Source organism: Salvelinus fontinalis, chromosome 23 (assembly GCF_029448725.1).
Source record: "Salvelinus fontinalis isolate EN_2023a chromosome 23, ASM2944872v1, whole genome shotgun sequence".
In the NCBI taxonomy this organism is placed as follows: Eukaryota; Metazoa; Chordata; class Actinopteri; order Salmoniformes; family Salmonidae; genus Salvelinus; species Salvelinus fontinalis.
Window position 1 is genome coordinate 29,917,085 of NC_074687.1, and position 15,057 is coordinate 29,932,141.

Genomic DNA, 15,057 nt, shown 5'->3' on the forward strand with positions numbered 1-15,057 from the left:
TTATTTAAAGTAACTGTCCAGTGTTTCCAGATTTCTATTAAATATAACCTATAATTAATTAACTACAATATGAGTGAAATTGTTTTCCTTCCAATAGTTTTTTATTAAGTACTTTAAAAAGCTGCTTTTCTGTGTTGAAATGGTGTGGTCCAGGGTTTCCGTTAAGAACATATGGCGCCAGACAACGTGACCGGGGAGATTGTAATTTACCGGCCATTAGAGAAATTTACCGGACACTTATGCGTTGGGTGTGTAACACATTAGGGCGTCCACTGACAGTTCTCAGCATGACACAAATCACATTTCCATTGCGGTAATTCATCTTAACAAAACATGCAACTCCTGTAATGAAGCAGACAATAAAAAGTAATTTTCAAAAATGTGCCAAAATGCGACTAGCGTGGAAAAGGGAAAACACCATTCTAAAAAGCACACCTGATGCAAGCGGTATATTACAGAGGTGAAAATCTCAGCTAGGAAACTCAGAAAGAGGGTGATTTTAAAGATGCAACAACTAGGATGGGTTGCTACTGTGACTAGGATTGTGTATTTGTCTTCTAGACAATGAAAGAACTGTTGATATGAAAACCAATAGAACAGGAGAGAAATTACATTTGAGGTAGTCTTTCATAGGCAGGGTGAGTGGCAAAAGGCCTAGCTGATTATTGAGTTGGGCTGCCAGTGAAAAGCATCTGAAATATGTGTGAAGACAATGTGTCTTGAGTATAATTTAAAATGATGAGACAAGAAGAAGGGGAGGGGTGTGAGACGAAAATAGCCTACAGACCCGTCTCTCTCCAGAATGCATGTGCTCAGCACTCCAGAATCCACTCAGCTGTCTCCTGTCAATTTTGTGCATTCATTATTTCATGTGAATTGTTTGTTCTTTGATTGTTTATTTTGACAAATTCCCCGTTACATGTCACAAGTAGTAAATGTACAGTAACCATTAATACCCATCATTTGGTTAAATTCATTTCTGACTCATTGCTTTGCAGGTCTCCATCACCTTGACATAACTGTTTCTGTTTTGTCCTGTCACACTAGAAGTGCATTGTATTACTAATTAGGCATACAGTCATTTACCGTTCTCATTCTCGGAGAGAAACATTGTAGAGTTCACAACCTGCTACACTTCTGAGAAACAAGTTTTGATTTATTTCATAATCATCATTTACAAGTATAAATGTTTTCATTGTCTTTTCTTTAGAGTGCTTTGCTTTTTCTCCCAGTCAATTTGGCCGGCAACAATTGTATTTATCAGCTTTTCATTTTTATGGCCAAAAAGACAACAATTACCGGCTAACGGAAACCCTGATGTGGTCACACCCCAACAACAAAATGGTGTGGGCATATAGCAATCATACAAAATATTCATCCGAGTAGATCGCTGATTGGCCAGCTGCTCCTCCTCAGGAGGATGACATCATCCTCTAGGAGGAAATAGCAAGCATTTTTGAAACAGCCTGTTTGAGACACAATTTTGAGGTGGGGTTTTTTAAAGTGTTTTTTTCTCCAATTTATGCTTTGTACACAAATACGAAAATAGGATGAGTCAACAACATTATTTGGGTAACAGAATCTTATTTACATTTTAAAAGTGAGATTTTCACTGGACAGTTACTTTAAATCACATTCATTATATCTAACTGTGGAAGACTTTGATGTATTCAAAGCTTTATTAAAAATGTTGAATCAAATAAATACAAGGTATTTGGCAGGAGGAATCTCCTCTGAACATATGGATATGAAGGCTTAGTTAGTATTTTACTGGATCTAACTAATCTCCATTCTAATTGCTCATGGATCTCTTGGAGCAAATGGATTGAGAGTGTGACTACAGACAGAAGGAGGGCACAGGTGGCCACAAGAGAGCCTCAGCACCCACCCTGGCCTACGCCCCAGACCAAATCTAATCATGGGCAGAGGAAGCACTCCTAAAGGGAGACCAAATGAGCTTACCCTCTCCCTTTGGGTCTGGGAAATAGTTTTGCAATACTAGCTAAAACAACGAAGAGTGGTATGGTAACCAATACAAGGACCAAAAATGGCAGCAGTAAACTAAATGGGGGGCGGGGGGGCGATCAGAGAGACAGATGGCTCGGTCAGAACAGATGTTCCCCTTTAACTCTCGAACCACGGAGACAAATCGGTATTAATCAATCTGCTTCCCTTCCCCACTCAACCATGCAGGCACTTAGCTGGAGGCCAGGCTGAGTCATCACAATTGTCCCCGTCACACCCACTACCATCATGATTAAATACTGTGGTATCACTTGGTATCATATCACTGAGAGACTTCAAGGGCAACTCAAGAGCCTCTGTGGCCAAAATTAGCCTATCGCAGGCCTGCGTCCAAGCTCTCCTCAGTAGTTCTCCAATGAGGCATCACGGTACAGTGGACGGTCTAATCCACAATAACAAGTGTATTGGTGTATGGATTCATTCAATAAAGACTGACGTCTGGCTACCATACACTCTATCCCTTCCCTACAGCCACTCGCACAGGCAGGCTGGTGCGGCAGCGGTAATGTTATATATTACCCATGGTGCTTCACTAATTGGAGGTCTCACAGCCACAGTGAAAGGGAAGCTAGCTAGCTAGTGGTTATGATGGAGTGTTCCTTTATTAAACGCTGCAGGTCAGGGCAGAGCCCGTGGAGAGGGATCAGTAGATTATGACCGCTGATAGAAGACACTAGACAGCCATTCTGGGGTTATGGTCTGAGGCTACCAAAGCCTATGAGGCTTTATGTGGATAGCTGGACACTAGGGACTAATGGCCTGTTGAAATGATCAGCTTTCAGGGAGGCACTGCAGAAAAGTGAGACAATAATTTTCAAACTGCACTTTTGATTGAAAGATTCTATATTGTCAGTGTTATACAGTAATCTTGAATGAAACACATCTAACACTTGATATTAACAGATGATTTAAACTAGGTTGTTTCCTTTACACGAGACCAACACCTTTTTCACATTGCTCTTGTCTACAGGGTTCTGGTATACAGTGGTTTTTCTACAGGGTTTTGGTCTACAGTGTTTTGACAGTGTTCTGGTCTACAGGGTTCTGGTCTACAGGGTTCTGGTCTACAGGGTTCTGGTCTACAGGGTTCTGGTCTACAGTGTTTTGACAGTGTTCTGGTCTACAGTGTTTTGACAGTGTTCTGCTCTACAGTGTTTTGACAGTGTTCTGGTCTACAGTGTTTTGACAGTGTTCTGGTCTACAGGGTTTTGACAGTGTTCTGGTCTACAGGGTTTTGACAGTGTTCTGGTCTACAGGGTTCTGGTCTACAGTGTTTTGACAGTGTTCTGGTCTATAGTGTTCTGGTCTACAGTGTTCTGGTCTACAGTGTTCTGGTCTACAGTGTTCTGGTCTACAGTGTTTTGACAGTGTTCTGGTCTACAGTGTTCTGGTCTACAGTGTTCTGGTCTACAGGGTTCTGGTCTACAGGGTTCTGGTCTACAGTGTTCTGGTCTACAGGGTTCTGGTCTACAGGGTTCTGGTCTACAGGGTTCTGGTCTACAGTGTTCTGGTCTACAGTGTTCTGGTCTACAGTGTTTTGACAGTGTTCTGGTTTCCATGTTCTGGTCTACAGTGTTTTGGTCCACAGGGTTCTGGTCTACAGGGTTCTGTAGGCTGTTGAAAGGATCAGAGAAAGTGTAAAACAAGCACTTTAAGATGAAATGGTAGAGGCCTTTAGGACCTTTAAATTAGACCACACCCTCTTTTCCATTGTTGTTGGCTACAGTATTTGCACAATAACCTGGGGGTGGGGCTGAGGTGTGTGTCCTACCCTCCATACACACACCACCTCCCACTCTGCGAAGTGTTTACCTGATCCATGCACAGTGTTTTTCACCTAAGAAATAATTCCTTTATTCTACTTCTATGTTTTTAACTATGATCACAACCTAACATCCTAACGCACAGCCTTGTGCTGGGAAGGCTGCTGAATCAGCACTATACCTGACCCATTTACACACTCAGTACAGTAAGGGGGGTGGGGGGTGGAAGAGGGAGAAAGAAGTATGAATAGTGATGGGGAAGAATGCGAGAGGACACACACGAGGTAGAAAGTCCACCGTACCGTGACTGTGGTAGGCCCTTCTTGCTAAGGTCCATCCTCACCCTCTCCCCCACGTGTCTGTAGATCTCCACCAGGCAGCCCATAGCTGCGTCTCTCACCTGAGGACAACGGGGGTAAGGTTCAAAAGGCAATCTTAGCGTTCTTAGACAAGATCAACTGTCTGTTAGAACTAGCTGGAGAATGCAATTATCAGTCACTTATATAAACCCTGTTTCAGCCATATTACTTGAAAACGTTCAATAGATGTTTATGCGCCCACTAGTATATGTTTAATGCTCTTAAAACAGTAACTGTAGATAAACATTTAGCCTGCCTCCACCAGCAGATGGCCCTGTCATGTTATGTGGTTGTACATCTCTGTACAGCCACTAAGGGGCTCCATGCCCCTATGGTAAAATGCTGCTGCAGTCGACTCCTTTGTCTGTGCTAGAGCTCTCTCTCTCCCTGGCCAGCAATGTAATAAACTGATTCATGACACAGCAAACAGACTGGGACACAAATAGGCTGTACATACCTGACTGGTGGGATCTCCTAGAAGATTACATATGTGAGGGACTATTTTACTGAGGGTTAGGCCTTGGGCTCCGTACCTGGAAGAACAAAGACAGAGGATGTCAATGACATCATTAGGTAAGCATTAGCTATAGCATCACAACAAAATAAAGACTCCTGACTATAAAGACCTTACCATATCATTGTATAATTCTCTATGATACACATCAGATAATATTGTCACATTTTAAATCAAATCAAGGCTCATATATTCTCTTGGCAGTTAGCAAAATGTCCATTGCTATCAGAGAATTATACCCTGTCCATTACGCAAAAATGACAAAAAACATTAGCAATGTTAAAATAAATCAGCTGAGAGCTATAATACACATCTGGTGTATAAGTAAGGACAGACAGATTCAAAGATGGGTGATTGAGAGGCCAGGCAGTCTTACATGTTGAGAGTTGAGATGAGACAAAGGCACACTCCCTCTCTGGTCCTGTTGTTCTTGTGTTTGAAGCCTCCCAGCATTCTGTCCCAAACATACTAAGGAGGAGAGGACAGGATATTTGTACCAGGTCAACAATCAATCACTTTTTAAAGATCATGGATCAGGATAATATAAATTAACATACAATCGAGTCAGGAATCAAAGAGTACTAGGGATTCAGAAATCAATAAACTTGGCATTTATCAATTTGAGATTGTAGGATTGACTTTTGATAGTACTGTAGTATCACCACGAGAAAGCGAGGGAATCATATGATCCTGGTTTGTCAATAACTCGTCTGTGTGTGTACGTACCTGTGGGGAGGCAGCCTGCTCCATGATTTTCAGCAGCAGGATTTGATCTTGGTCTCTGACTTGGTCTTTGGAATCACCCAGACGATCTATCAGACTGGCCAGTACTTGAGACACAGCAGAGAGATGGAGACACAGAGAAGTGAAGAACAGACAGGGAAAGAGGTAGCATTGTTCTCTAAAGGTGTGAACGAGGAGTTAAAATCCAATGGAGCTCAATAGTCTAGTCTATGCAGGAATACAATACAGTGTTTTTTAGTCAGACATTTTGTCTAGAAACCTAAACCTATTTATAATTTTATCTAGAAATCTAAACCTATTTTTATTTGAACTAATTTAACCATGAAGAAAGCTATATTTTTAAGATAATAAAATTACAATCTTACCTGTTCCCACATGGTTCCTAAATCGGTCCTGTAACCTTGTCACTAAGGCAGATAAAAGGTCTATACCTAGCAAAGCCACCTGGGAAAACACAAGAGGGACATTTTTAATAAATATAAAAATACAAAATGACAAAATATGAAAAACCACATAGAAATTACAATATCATAAAAGATTTGACCAACATTCTACTAAAACGAACAATTTCCCCCTCTTCCTTCTGATTGAGTACAGTATGCAAATTTTGGTGCAAAGGATTGTGGGTAAACGGAAATATCTTCACTTGATCTGCTCATAAAAGAACAATGGATGATGCTGCTGCTCTGAAATCTTCGTAATCTTGACCTATTAAACTTTAGTACAGCACTGCCATAAAAAAAAATATTTTAAAAATTGTCACCAACCATGAGGAGAACCATGGCTGATGTAAGCTAAGTGCACTGCCCCCCCCCCTATTATATTCAACTTTCCTTGTCATGGGGTGAGGGAGCTGCTCAATGAACGTCTAGTGAGAGTAGCCCTGCTAACACCATAACGACACATAAGCATCACCTGAGCTTGCTCAGTCCATGGTGCAATTTTTGGAACCCAATCTTGTAAATAACATGCCACACTGACCAAAGATCCCAGCTGCATTTAAGAACACTGGCATCTACTGGTATGTGTGAGAAATGTAGGATGTACCAGCCATGGGTTGATTTCTTTTCTTCAGCCAATGGTCGGGGGCCAGAACTTAATTACAAATAATTTGCTGACTGTAAATTTACTGCAAAAAGCCTAAACAGATTTAACATTTGACTAGATAATAATTTTAAACATTTATTATGTTTGGGAACACTGATTGGCTGGTGTTTTACAGTCTTATATCCAATAACACAATAAATATATTGGGGAAACCTGGTCCATGTTATCCAATTTAACAGTCAGCTTCCTTCTACTGCACAACTTTAGCAGATATCCTTTCCTCAATTTAGGCTACAGGCTGGTTAAAGTTTACTTGAACAATACCAGCAGCAGGCATGTCTCCTCTGGGGCATAATCCTGATCCTTTGTTCCCAGGCGCAGACAAAAGGGGATTACAGTAATTATACAGATGACAAGCCTGAAACAAAAGGCCTGGAGGAGAGAACTAAAACTGGGTGGCCAGAGGAGAGGACCTTAAAAAGAGCCTCAAACTGCAGCTCTGATTTCAACCACATTTAGTCTCTTCTCGGAGCAGAATTTAGATTCCCTCTATGGACAGAAACTACTCACCCCAGAATCTGCTTACCCCATTGCTGTCAAAAGTGTATGATTACACTCACATGCACACTCTCCCTGTATTCATCTACACACAGACACACACAATGTCAGACTTGGGTGTCGGCCAATAGTGCCAGAAGGCAGGGTCATCAGGGGGAGAGGCGGATGGAGGATGGCTGCTGCAGTGCCCCCTTCCTGCCTGTTGATAGTGTGTGTGGGGGTATGAGTGTGTGTGTGTATGGGTGCGTGTGTGTAAGTGTGTGTGTGCGCATCCTCTCTTTAGTCTCCACCCCCAGTCTGAGAGACAGACCCCTCCCGCTCTCTGGTCCCTGCAGACAGACAGATGGCTACCTCCTGGCTCCCCGTGGCTCAGGGCTGGTAAACATAGTAGGGATTTGTCCTATCATCATGAATTCTCTGTCATTTCCCCTCTCAATGACTTTCACCAGGGGAATGTTGATGTTCTGAGACAAGCTGGCAGACTGACTGGGTCTATCGTTCTACTTTTACTTTTTGTCAACACTTTCTTTTTCTTGTTTGTTTTAAAAGTTCACAGGAGGTGGTGATGAAGAATAAATAGGGGCAGAATGTACACTCTCCCGCCAGCCCACATCAATTCTGACCTACAACACAATTAGACAATTCCCAGACCTGTCTGTCCGTCCCACCTTGGCTAACTAGCGAGTAGCAGAGTATGGATCCCCACCTAGAGATATATGCTACAGGATATTGAGGCTAGTGGCCATCCTGTCTGATGACACGCTGGTAAAATAAGCTCATCTCAGTCGCTGTGGGACCCACGTCCCCATTAAACCTGCAGCTCTCTCTACAGCACTGTATGAGGACAAATGACTCAGACAATTATATGACAAACAGCACCTACAGTCCTACACACAGTAGATCTTTATATGTCAGAGATAAACAAGGAAGGGGACATCAGAGGAGTACATGCCCATCCTACTAGCATGAAGACATGCCACACAAAGCAAGCGGCCCCAGCCAGTAGGGCTAGCTCGGTACAGCCAGCCAGTAGTGCTAGCTCGGTACAGCCAGCCAGTAGGGCTAGCTCGGTACAGCCAGCCAGTAGAGCTAGCTCGGTACAGCCAGCCAGTAGGGCTAGCTCGGTACAGCCGGCCAGTAGGGCTAGCTCGGTACAGCCGGCCAGTAGGGCTAGCTCGGTACAGCCGGCCAGTAGGGCTAGCTCGGTACAGCCGGCCAGTAGGGCTAGCTCGGTACAGCCGGCCAGTAGGGCTAGCTCGGTACAGCCGGCCAGTAGGGCTAGCTCGGTACAGCCGGCCAGTAGGGCTAGCTCGGTACAGCCAGCCAGTAGGGCTAGCTCGGTACAGCCAGCCAGTAGGGCTAGCTCGGTACAGCCAGCCAGTAGGGCTAGCTCGGTACAGCCAGCCAGTAGGGCTAGCTCGGTACAGCCAGCCAGTAGTGCTAGCTCGGTATAGCCAGCTATATGTGTTCTCTATTAGTAGAGGGTTTCCTCTCGTGCCAAAATCCATCAGCCATCTGTATTACAATGGACACTTAATGACATCTCATTCACTCAAACATGTCTGCTATTCATCCCTGTGAGTCATGGAAAAGAAGGATTCCCCCCCACACTCCTCTGATGTGGCTGGACCAGGCTTAGATTTAATCATGGCAAAGCCCATTCTCTTTTATTTTACTTCCAGTGGCTTGACAAACCCCACACACACACACACACACACACACACACACACACACACACACACACACACGCATAGTGACCTCCCTCCCTTGTCTGCAGAGACAGTAGAAGTACATATTAGATCAGACAGGCATGGATGTAATGCAGATTCATATGCACGTACCCCCCCCCCCCCCCCCCCCCACACACACACACACACCCACCCACACACACACACACACACATGGTGGGCTCTCACTGCAGTGATTTTCCATGAGTCAGGGGAACAGCTGGGCTGAGTGGTGGCTGAGTGGTTGAATGGCTGGAGGAGAGGAGAGGACAGCCAGCCAGTTAGACAACCTGTCCCTGTCCGGACAGACAGAGCCCAGAGGCAGAGCTACACAGTAGTTACCTAACACATAGCACCCTGTCATTACTCTGGATGCCTGACCCTCCTTCCCTCCCTCACATCAAAGGTTTAGCAGCTGATTCTGGATCAGTTTTGTGTTCTTAGCACTACCCTGGTTGGAGTCAGAACTGGGGGTTGACTGGACTGGTCCTAGACCAGTGCTTGGGGCCGGTAGTGAGTGATGCTGGTAATATTATGCTACAGCTACTGTGTGTGTTGTTCCCAGCAGCCTAGCACAGTGACTCAGCAATAGGTAGGCTACTCAGCAGGCAGTACTCAGGAGCCTGAGGGAGAGCAGTCCTAAAGCAGAGTAAAACAAAACAAGTAAACACGCATTAACCAAACATAAACACACACAAACACAAGGCAGTATTTCCAGTCCACTTCACACATACGATGCTCCCTGCCTCCCCCTGTTAATGCTTGAATTCCTGAAGTGAAAACCGTCTCCTCCTCCAGCTATATAGAGATCCTAGATGAGTACCTACCCATCTTATCTTCCCTCTGCTGAATACAGCACTACAGAGGTACTACGGCTATAGCTCTGGTATTTATTGTTTACTGATAGTAGTCTTATTTAAAGGCCGACGGTTCTGCCTGAACTTCAGCTCCAACGTGTGTTCTTCATGCTTAGGCCCTATTTGCATATTCACAAGACTCAGCCATTCCCTAGTGCTGTGTTATGGTCACATCTCAGATCGAGATGAGATATTACATGGGACAGGGCTTCCAGATAAGCGGTGTGTATCTATCTGTGTGTGTGCAGAGGCTTAGCCCTGGCTCTGTGTCTCCACACCTCCACATTACTGCAGCTAGGCCACATCCCTGCTCCTGCCTGAGGCTGTACAACCATCCCTACAGAACTAACACTAGCCTGTTAGACAGCTCACTACCATCCACGGGTTACATTCCCCACACCTCCTCCATCTCACATAGTTCAGTATAGAGATGGGTGCTGGAGGCATAGGTAGAGAGGTATAAGAGAGAGGCCATAGAGATGACTATAAAAGCTACATCTATTTCTATGCATCAGGCCCAAACCATGGGACATAAATGTTCTGATAGTCTGGTGTTTTTAGGCAAACAGTGTGTAAGGGACCAGTGTTCTGATGTTCTGGAGGTGCGCATGGGACCGGTTACTGCAGGCAGGATGCGTAGCAACGTGACCACACAACATACTGACACTACGTAAAAATACACTTATGGTGAAGTGACGATAGAGAGGATTTGCAGGTTTGTTAGGTGAACATTATTGCATAACAAGTATTATGCTCCTCCATGACATTCTGTCGGTGTATGAGCGCAGGATAAATGAAAAGCTGAGTTAAAGGGTAGCCTCTGACAACACATCAAACACAACTCTCTCTCACACACACACACGTGACAGCTAGGGTTGCACATTTTGGGGATTATTCAGAGGTGGAACATTTCCATAGGAATTAACGGGAATATATGGGAATATATGCAAATTAATATTAATACCATTTAAATGTAGATGTTTTTTTGCATTGGATATATTTACCATATCATATGAAGACCGAAACATAAACCTTATCATAAGTAGACAATTGCAAATTATTAAATACTTCCAATAGAAAATAAAAAAAACAATTTAGTTATGAATTTAACTTTAATTAAATGAGTTGACTCTTCACATGGGATGATTTCACTGAACCAACAAAAGGGAATATTGAATGATCCATTGCATCTCCCAAAAACATTTTCAACATACATTTGTAAAATGATAGTCTAGAAACTAAAGCTTTGGTTGTCTTCCTCTCAGGCTTCCATGTCTTCTCCCTGGACCTCCTCAAAGTCCACCTCTTGAACATCAGATTCTGAGGCCTCATCTTCACTGTCACTTTCAAACCTTGTTGAGGATGGCTCGTTGTCAGGCTCAAAAAGCCTCAAATTTGCCCGGATGGCCACCAATTTTTCAACCCTTGTATTGGTCAGCCGGTTACGTGTGTGTGTTCCCAAACAAGGGCCAGTTGCATTCTGAGGCGGCTGATGTTGATGGGATTTGGAGGATGATGGAGGCAACAGGGGAAAGAGCCTCAGATCCACAAAGTCCCTTCCACCAGGTGGCTGATGAGATATGTTGGCAAAACTGCCATATTGCATCTCCATCCCAAAGCCCTTGCTTGGAAGTGTACTTCGCCAGACTGCCAAGAACCTTGCCCTCATCCAGGCCAAGGTGGCGAGACACAGTAGTGATGACACCATAGGCCTTGTTGATCTCTGCACCAGACAGGATGCTCTTGCCAGCATACTTGGTGTCCAACGTGTACTCTGTGGCGTATATGGGCTTTAGGCAGAAGTCTTTACACTTGTTGATGTATTTCAGAACTGCAGTTTCCTCTGCTTGGAGCAACAGTGAAGAGGGCAGTACGGATTTCTTCTCTTACATCTGCAAGCAGAGTCGGAACATCAGACAGGATGGCATTGTCTCCCTCAATCCGTGCAATGGCTACTACTATAGGTTTCAGGAGTTTCAGGCTGCTTACCACTCTCTGCCAAAATACATCATCCAGGAGGATCCTCTTGATGGGGCTGTCCATATCGGCAGTTTTTTGTACTGGCCCCCCGTGGGAATCGAACCCACAACCCTGGCGTTGCAAGCGCCATGCTCTACCAACTGAGCCACACGGGGCCTAGTAGAGGGACTTTTGTCAGAGGTTTCTTGTTGTGAGCGCTGAGTGAACTTTATGCACTTGGCCAGAGGATTCTGCATCTTTGTTGCAATCTTCACATATGATTTGGCACAGTATTTGCAAATGTACAAAGCTTTTCCATCTACATTAGCTGCAGTGGCAGGCCACTTCCTTTTCTCTGACATAGACTTATCTGTGTGTGTGTGTCAAGTATGTTTGTGTGTTTCCTCAGTGTGTGGTCTCTGTAAGTCAGGATGGCACACGGCAGCGGGGGGCTTCCACTTTGAGAGAGACAAGGACAGGGACCTCAGGCACCAATCTGTGTTTCCCTAAATAGCCAAAAAATTCCCTGCCTTGTAAGAAACTGTTTCACTTATGTCTGAGGTCAGTGGGGTAAGGTGGTAAAGGCAAAACATTTGGGGGAATCCCAACTCTGAAGACTGATAATAGATCAAATCAAATGTTATTGGTCACATACACATGGTTAGCAGATGTTATTGCGAGTGTAGCGAAATGTTTTTAGATCCGACAGTGCAGCAGTATCTGTTGCGCCTTCTTCACCACACTGTCTGCACAGTGTGCAGTGTGAGGGCGATTGCATCGTCTGCGGACCTATTGGGGCGGTAAGCAAATTGGAGTCAGTCTAGGGCGACAGGTAAGGTGGACGTGATATGATCCTTGACTAGTCTCTCAAAACACTTCATGATGACAGAAGTGAGTGCTACGGGGCGATAGTCATTTAGCTAGTTCAGTTACTTTAGCTTTCTTGGGAACAGGAACAATGTTGGCCATCTTGAAGCATGTGGGAACAGCAGACTGGGATAGGGATTGATTGAATATGTCCGTAAACACAACAGCCAGCGCATGCTGTGAGGACGCGGCTAGGGATGCCGTCTGGGCCGGCAGCCTTGTGAGTAAAACATTTAAACGTGTTAACCCTCGCGTCGGCTACGGAGAAGGAGAGCCCAAAGTCTTTGGTAGCAGGCCGTGTCGGTGGCACTGTATTGACCTCAAAAAAGTTGTTTAATTTGTCTCGGAGCAAGACGTCGATGTCTGCGACAGGGCTGGTTTTATTTTTGTAATCCGTGATTGTCTGTAGACCCTGGCACATATGTCTCGCATTTGAGCCGTTGAATTGCAACTTCACTTTGTCTCGATAATGACGCTTTGTTTGTTTTATTGCCTTACGCAGAGAATAACTGCACTGTTTGTATTCGGCCATGTTTCCAGTCCCCTTGCCATGATTAAATGCGATGGTACATGCTTTCAGTTTTGCGCGAATGCTGCCATGTATCCACGGTTTCTGGTTAGGGAAGGTTTTAATAGTCACAGTGGGTACATCTCCTATTCCTTATAAACTCGCTCACCGAGTCAGCGTATACATCAACGTTATTGTCTGAGGCTACCCAGAACATATCCCAGTCCAAGTGATCGAAGCAATCTTGAAGCTTGGAATCCAATTGGCCACATCAGCATTGGATAGACCTAAGCACGGGCGCTTCCTGTTTTAGTTTCTGCTTATAGGAGGGGAGCAACAAGATGAAGTCATGGTCAGATTTGCCAAAAGGAGGGCGGGGGAGGTCCTCGTATGCGTCGTGGACGTTAGAGTAGCAGTGGTCGAGTGTGTTACTCGCTCGTGTACGGCACGAGTCCAGTGAAGTATCCGCTTGTGGGGGGATAAACACGGCTGTGACGATAAACGAGGAGAGTTCTCTGGGGAGATAATACGGTCGGCATTTGATTGTGAGGAATTCTAGGTCAGGTGAACAAAAGGACTTTGAGTTCTTGTATGTTGTTACAATTACACCATGAGTCGTTAATCAATTTGCACGCTGATAGCCACTGACCTCAGTGTTAAAGGTCACTCATAAAGGAGGTCATGGTGGGGCATGAGATAGAATTCCAACCGCTGACAGTACAATCAGTTGTTGTGTCGCTTCCCCATCGGATTCCAGCACGATCACTATCATTGTGGGAAGCTCGAAGGTGAGAGATTTTGGCCTGCCCACGATCTGTGGACCGACCAAGGTCCACTGTCATCCAGGAGCCCGTGTCCATGACATCAACTCCCCCTTGCCCACGGTTCTGGCCAACTACTCCAATACTGACACCATCGTCACGCTCAAAAGTTTTTAACGACCTACGTTTTAGGTCATCTATGGAACTGAGGGAAGACTATAAACATTTTTTCAACACCCTCGCTAGCACAGGGAAGAGAATAATTTTCTCAGGCCTCCTCTCGTTCTGCCGAAGGGATTCGGAACATTTCAGCCGACTCTTTGCCTTGAACAAGTACTGAAGAAAGTTTGCAACGACAAGAATGTCTCTTTTTGTGACAACTTAGATTTGCTGTGGGAGCAACTAGCACTTTTTAAAAAGAGACGGGATTCACTCCAACCGCAGGGTTTCCAGGATTATTTCCAGCAACATCGAAGCTGTTTTAGAGACTGAAGACTGACGGACAGGGTCTGGTAGTGCTCCAGTTCTCCCTGTCAGAATAAGCAACAGAAGACTTGGAAAGCATATCAACTCCTGTAGACACGGCACTATGGTTATTATGAGTAACATCATTTATGTTCCTTTAACTACGACTTCTAGTGAGTTTATACAAACTGTCATCTGCTACCATTCTGATAGATTGGAGACTGTCAGAAAACATGGTTGTAAAGTTAATAATTTGGTAGTTATTCCATTGGTTACCTCGAGGCAGATGCCCCAGAGGCAGAGTAGTCCACACTCATTGAATATGGAGCTTTTAAATGTTCGAGCAATCACAAGTAAAACCTTTCTCGTGAATGACCTCATTACTGAGCACAAAGTTGATTGCATGTTTCTCACTGAAACATGGCTGTCTTCAGACTGTAGTGCTTCTCTTATTGAAGCCTCCCCCAGACTACAGCTTTTCATACTCTATCAGAAAAGAGAAAAAGGGTGGGGGAACAGCCTCTACTTTTACTAATGCTCTCAAATGTAAGGACATTTCGATTGGCGTCTTTGGGTCTTTTGAGCATCATGTTATACTGTTTAAGTGTCAGCCACCAGTGCTGGCTATAACTCTGTATAGGCCACCAAAGCACTGCCCCACTTTCTTTACTGATTTTGCTGAACTATTGTCTATTGTCCTTGAGAACTATGATAAAATCATTGTGTTGGGTGATTTTAATATGTATGTTGACAAAGCCCAATGAATTTATGAATCTTTTGAGGTCTTTGGACTTTATCCAACATGTTACTGGGCTAACCCATAACCGCCGCCATACCTGGTTATTACCAAGGGGCTTTCTATTGACTTATCCTCAATTGTTGATGTTGTTTTATCTGATCACC

At 44.4% G+C, this 15,057-nt stretch overlaps 1 protein-coding gene and 2 non-coding genes across 19 annotated transcripts in view; 1 reads left to right on the forward strand and 2 right to left on the reverse strand.

The window, feature by feature from the left end:
- Positions 1–15,057, reverse strand: part of LOC129821095 (CLIP-associating protein 1-like) — an 89,150-nt gene that overhangs the window by 56,859 nt on the left and 17,234 nt on the right. For all 17 annotated transcript variants that reach the window (XM_055878374.1, XM_055878375.1, XM_055878391.1 and 14 more), the window contains exons 3-7: positions 5,771–5,849; positions 5,388–5,491; positions 5,038–5,129; positions 4,605–4,680; positions 4,091–4,188 (exon numbers count right to left, since the gene is read on the reverse strand). In XM_055878374.1, coding sequence (XP_055734349.1) covers positions 4,091–4,188; positions 4,605–4,680; positions 5,038–5,129; positions 5,388–5,491; positions 5,771–5,849 — 449 coding nt within the window. The remainder of the gene's footprint in view (positions 1–4,090; positions 4,189–4,604; positions 4,681–5,037; positions 5,130–5,387; positions 5,492–5,770; positions 5,850–15,057) is intronic.
- On the forward strand, positions 6,233–6,357 carry LOC129821634 (U4atac minor spliceosomal RNA). Its single transcript, XR_008754390.1, has one exon. It is a non-coding gene; the product is annotated as a U4atac minor spliceosomal RNA (small nuclear RNA).
- Positions 11,656–11,731, reverse strand: trnaa-ugc (transfer RNA alanine (anticodon UGC)). The gene has a single exon. It is a non-coding gene; the product is annotated as a tRNA-Ala (tRNA).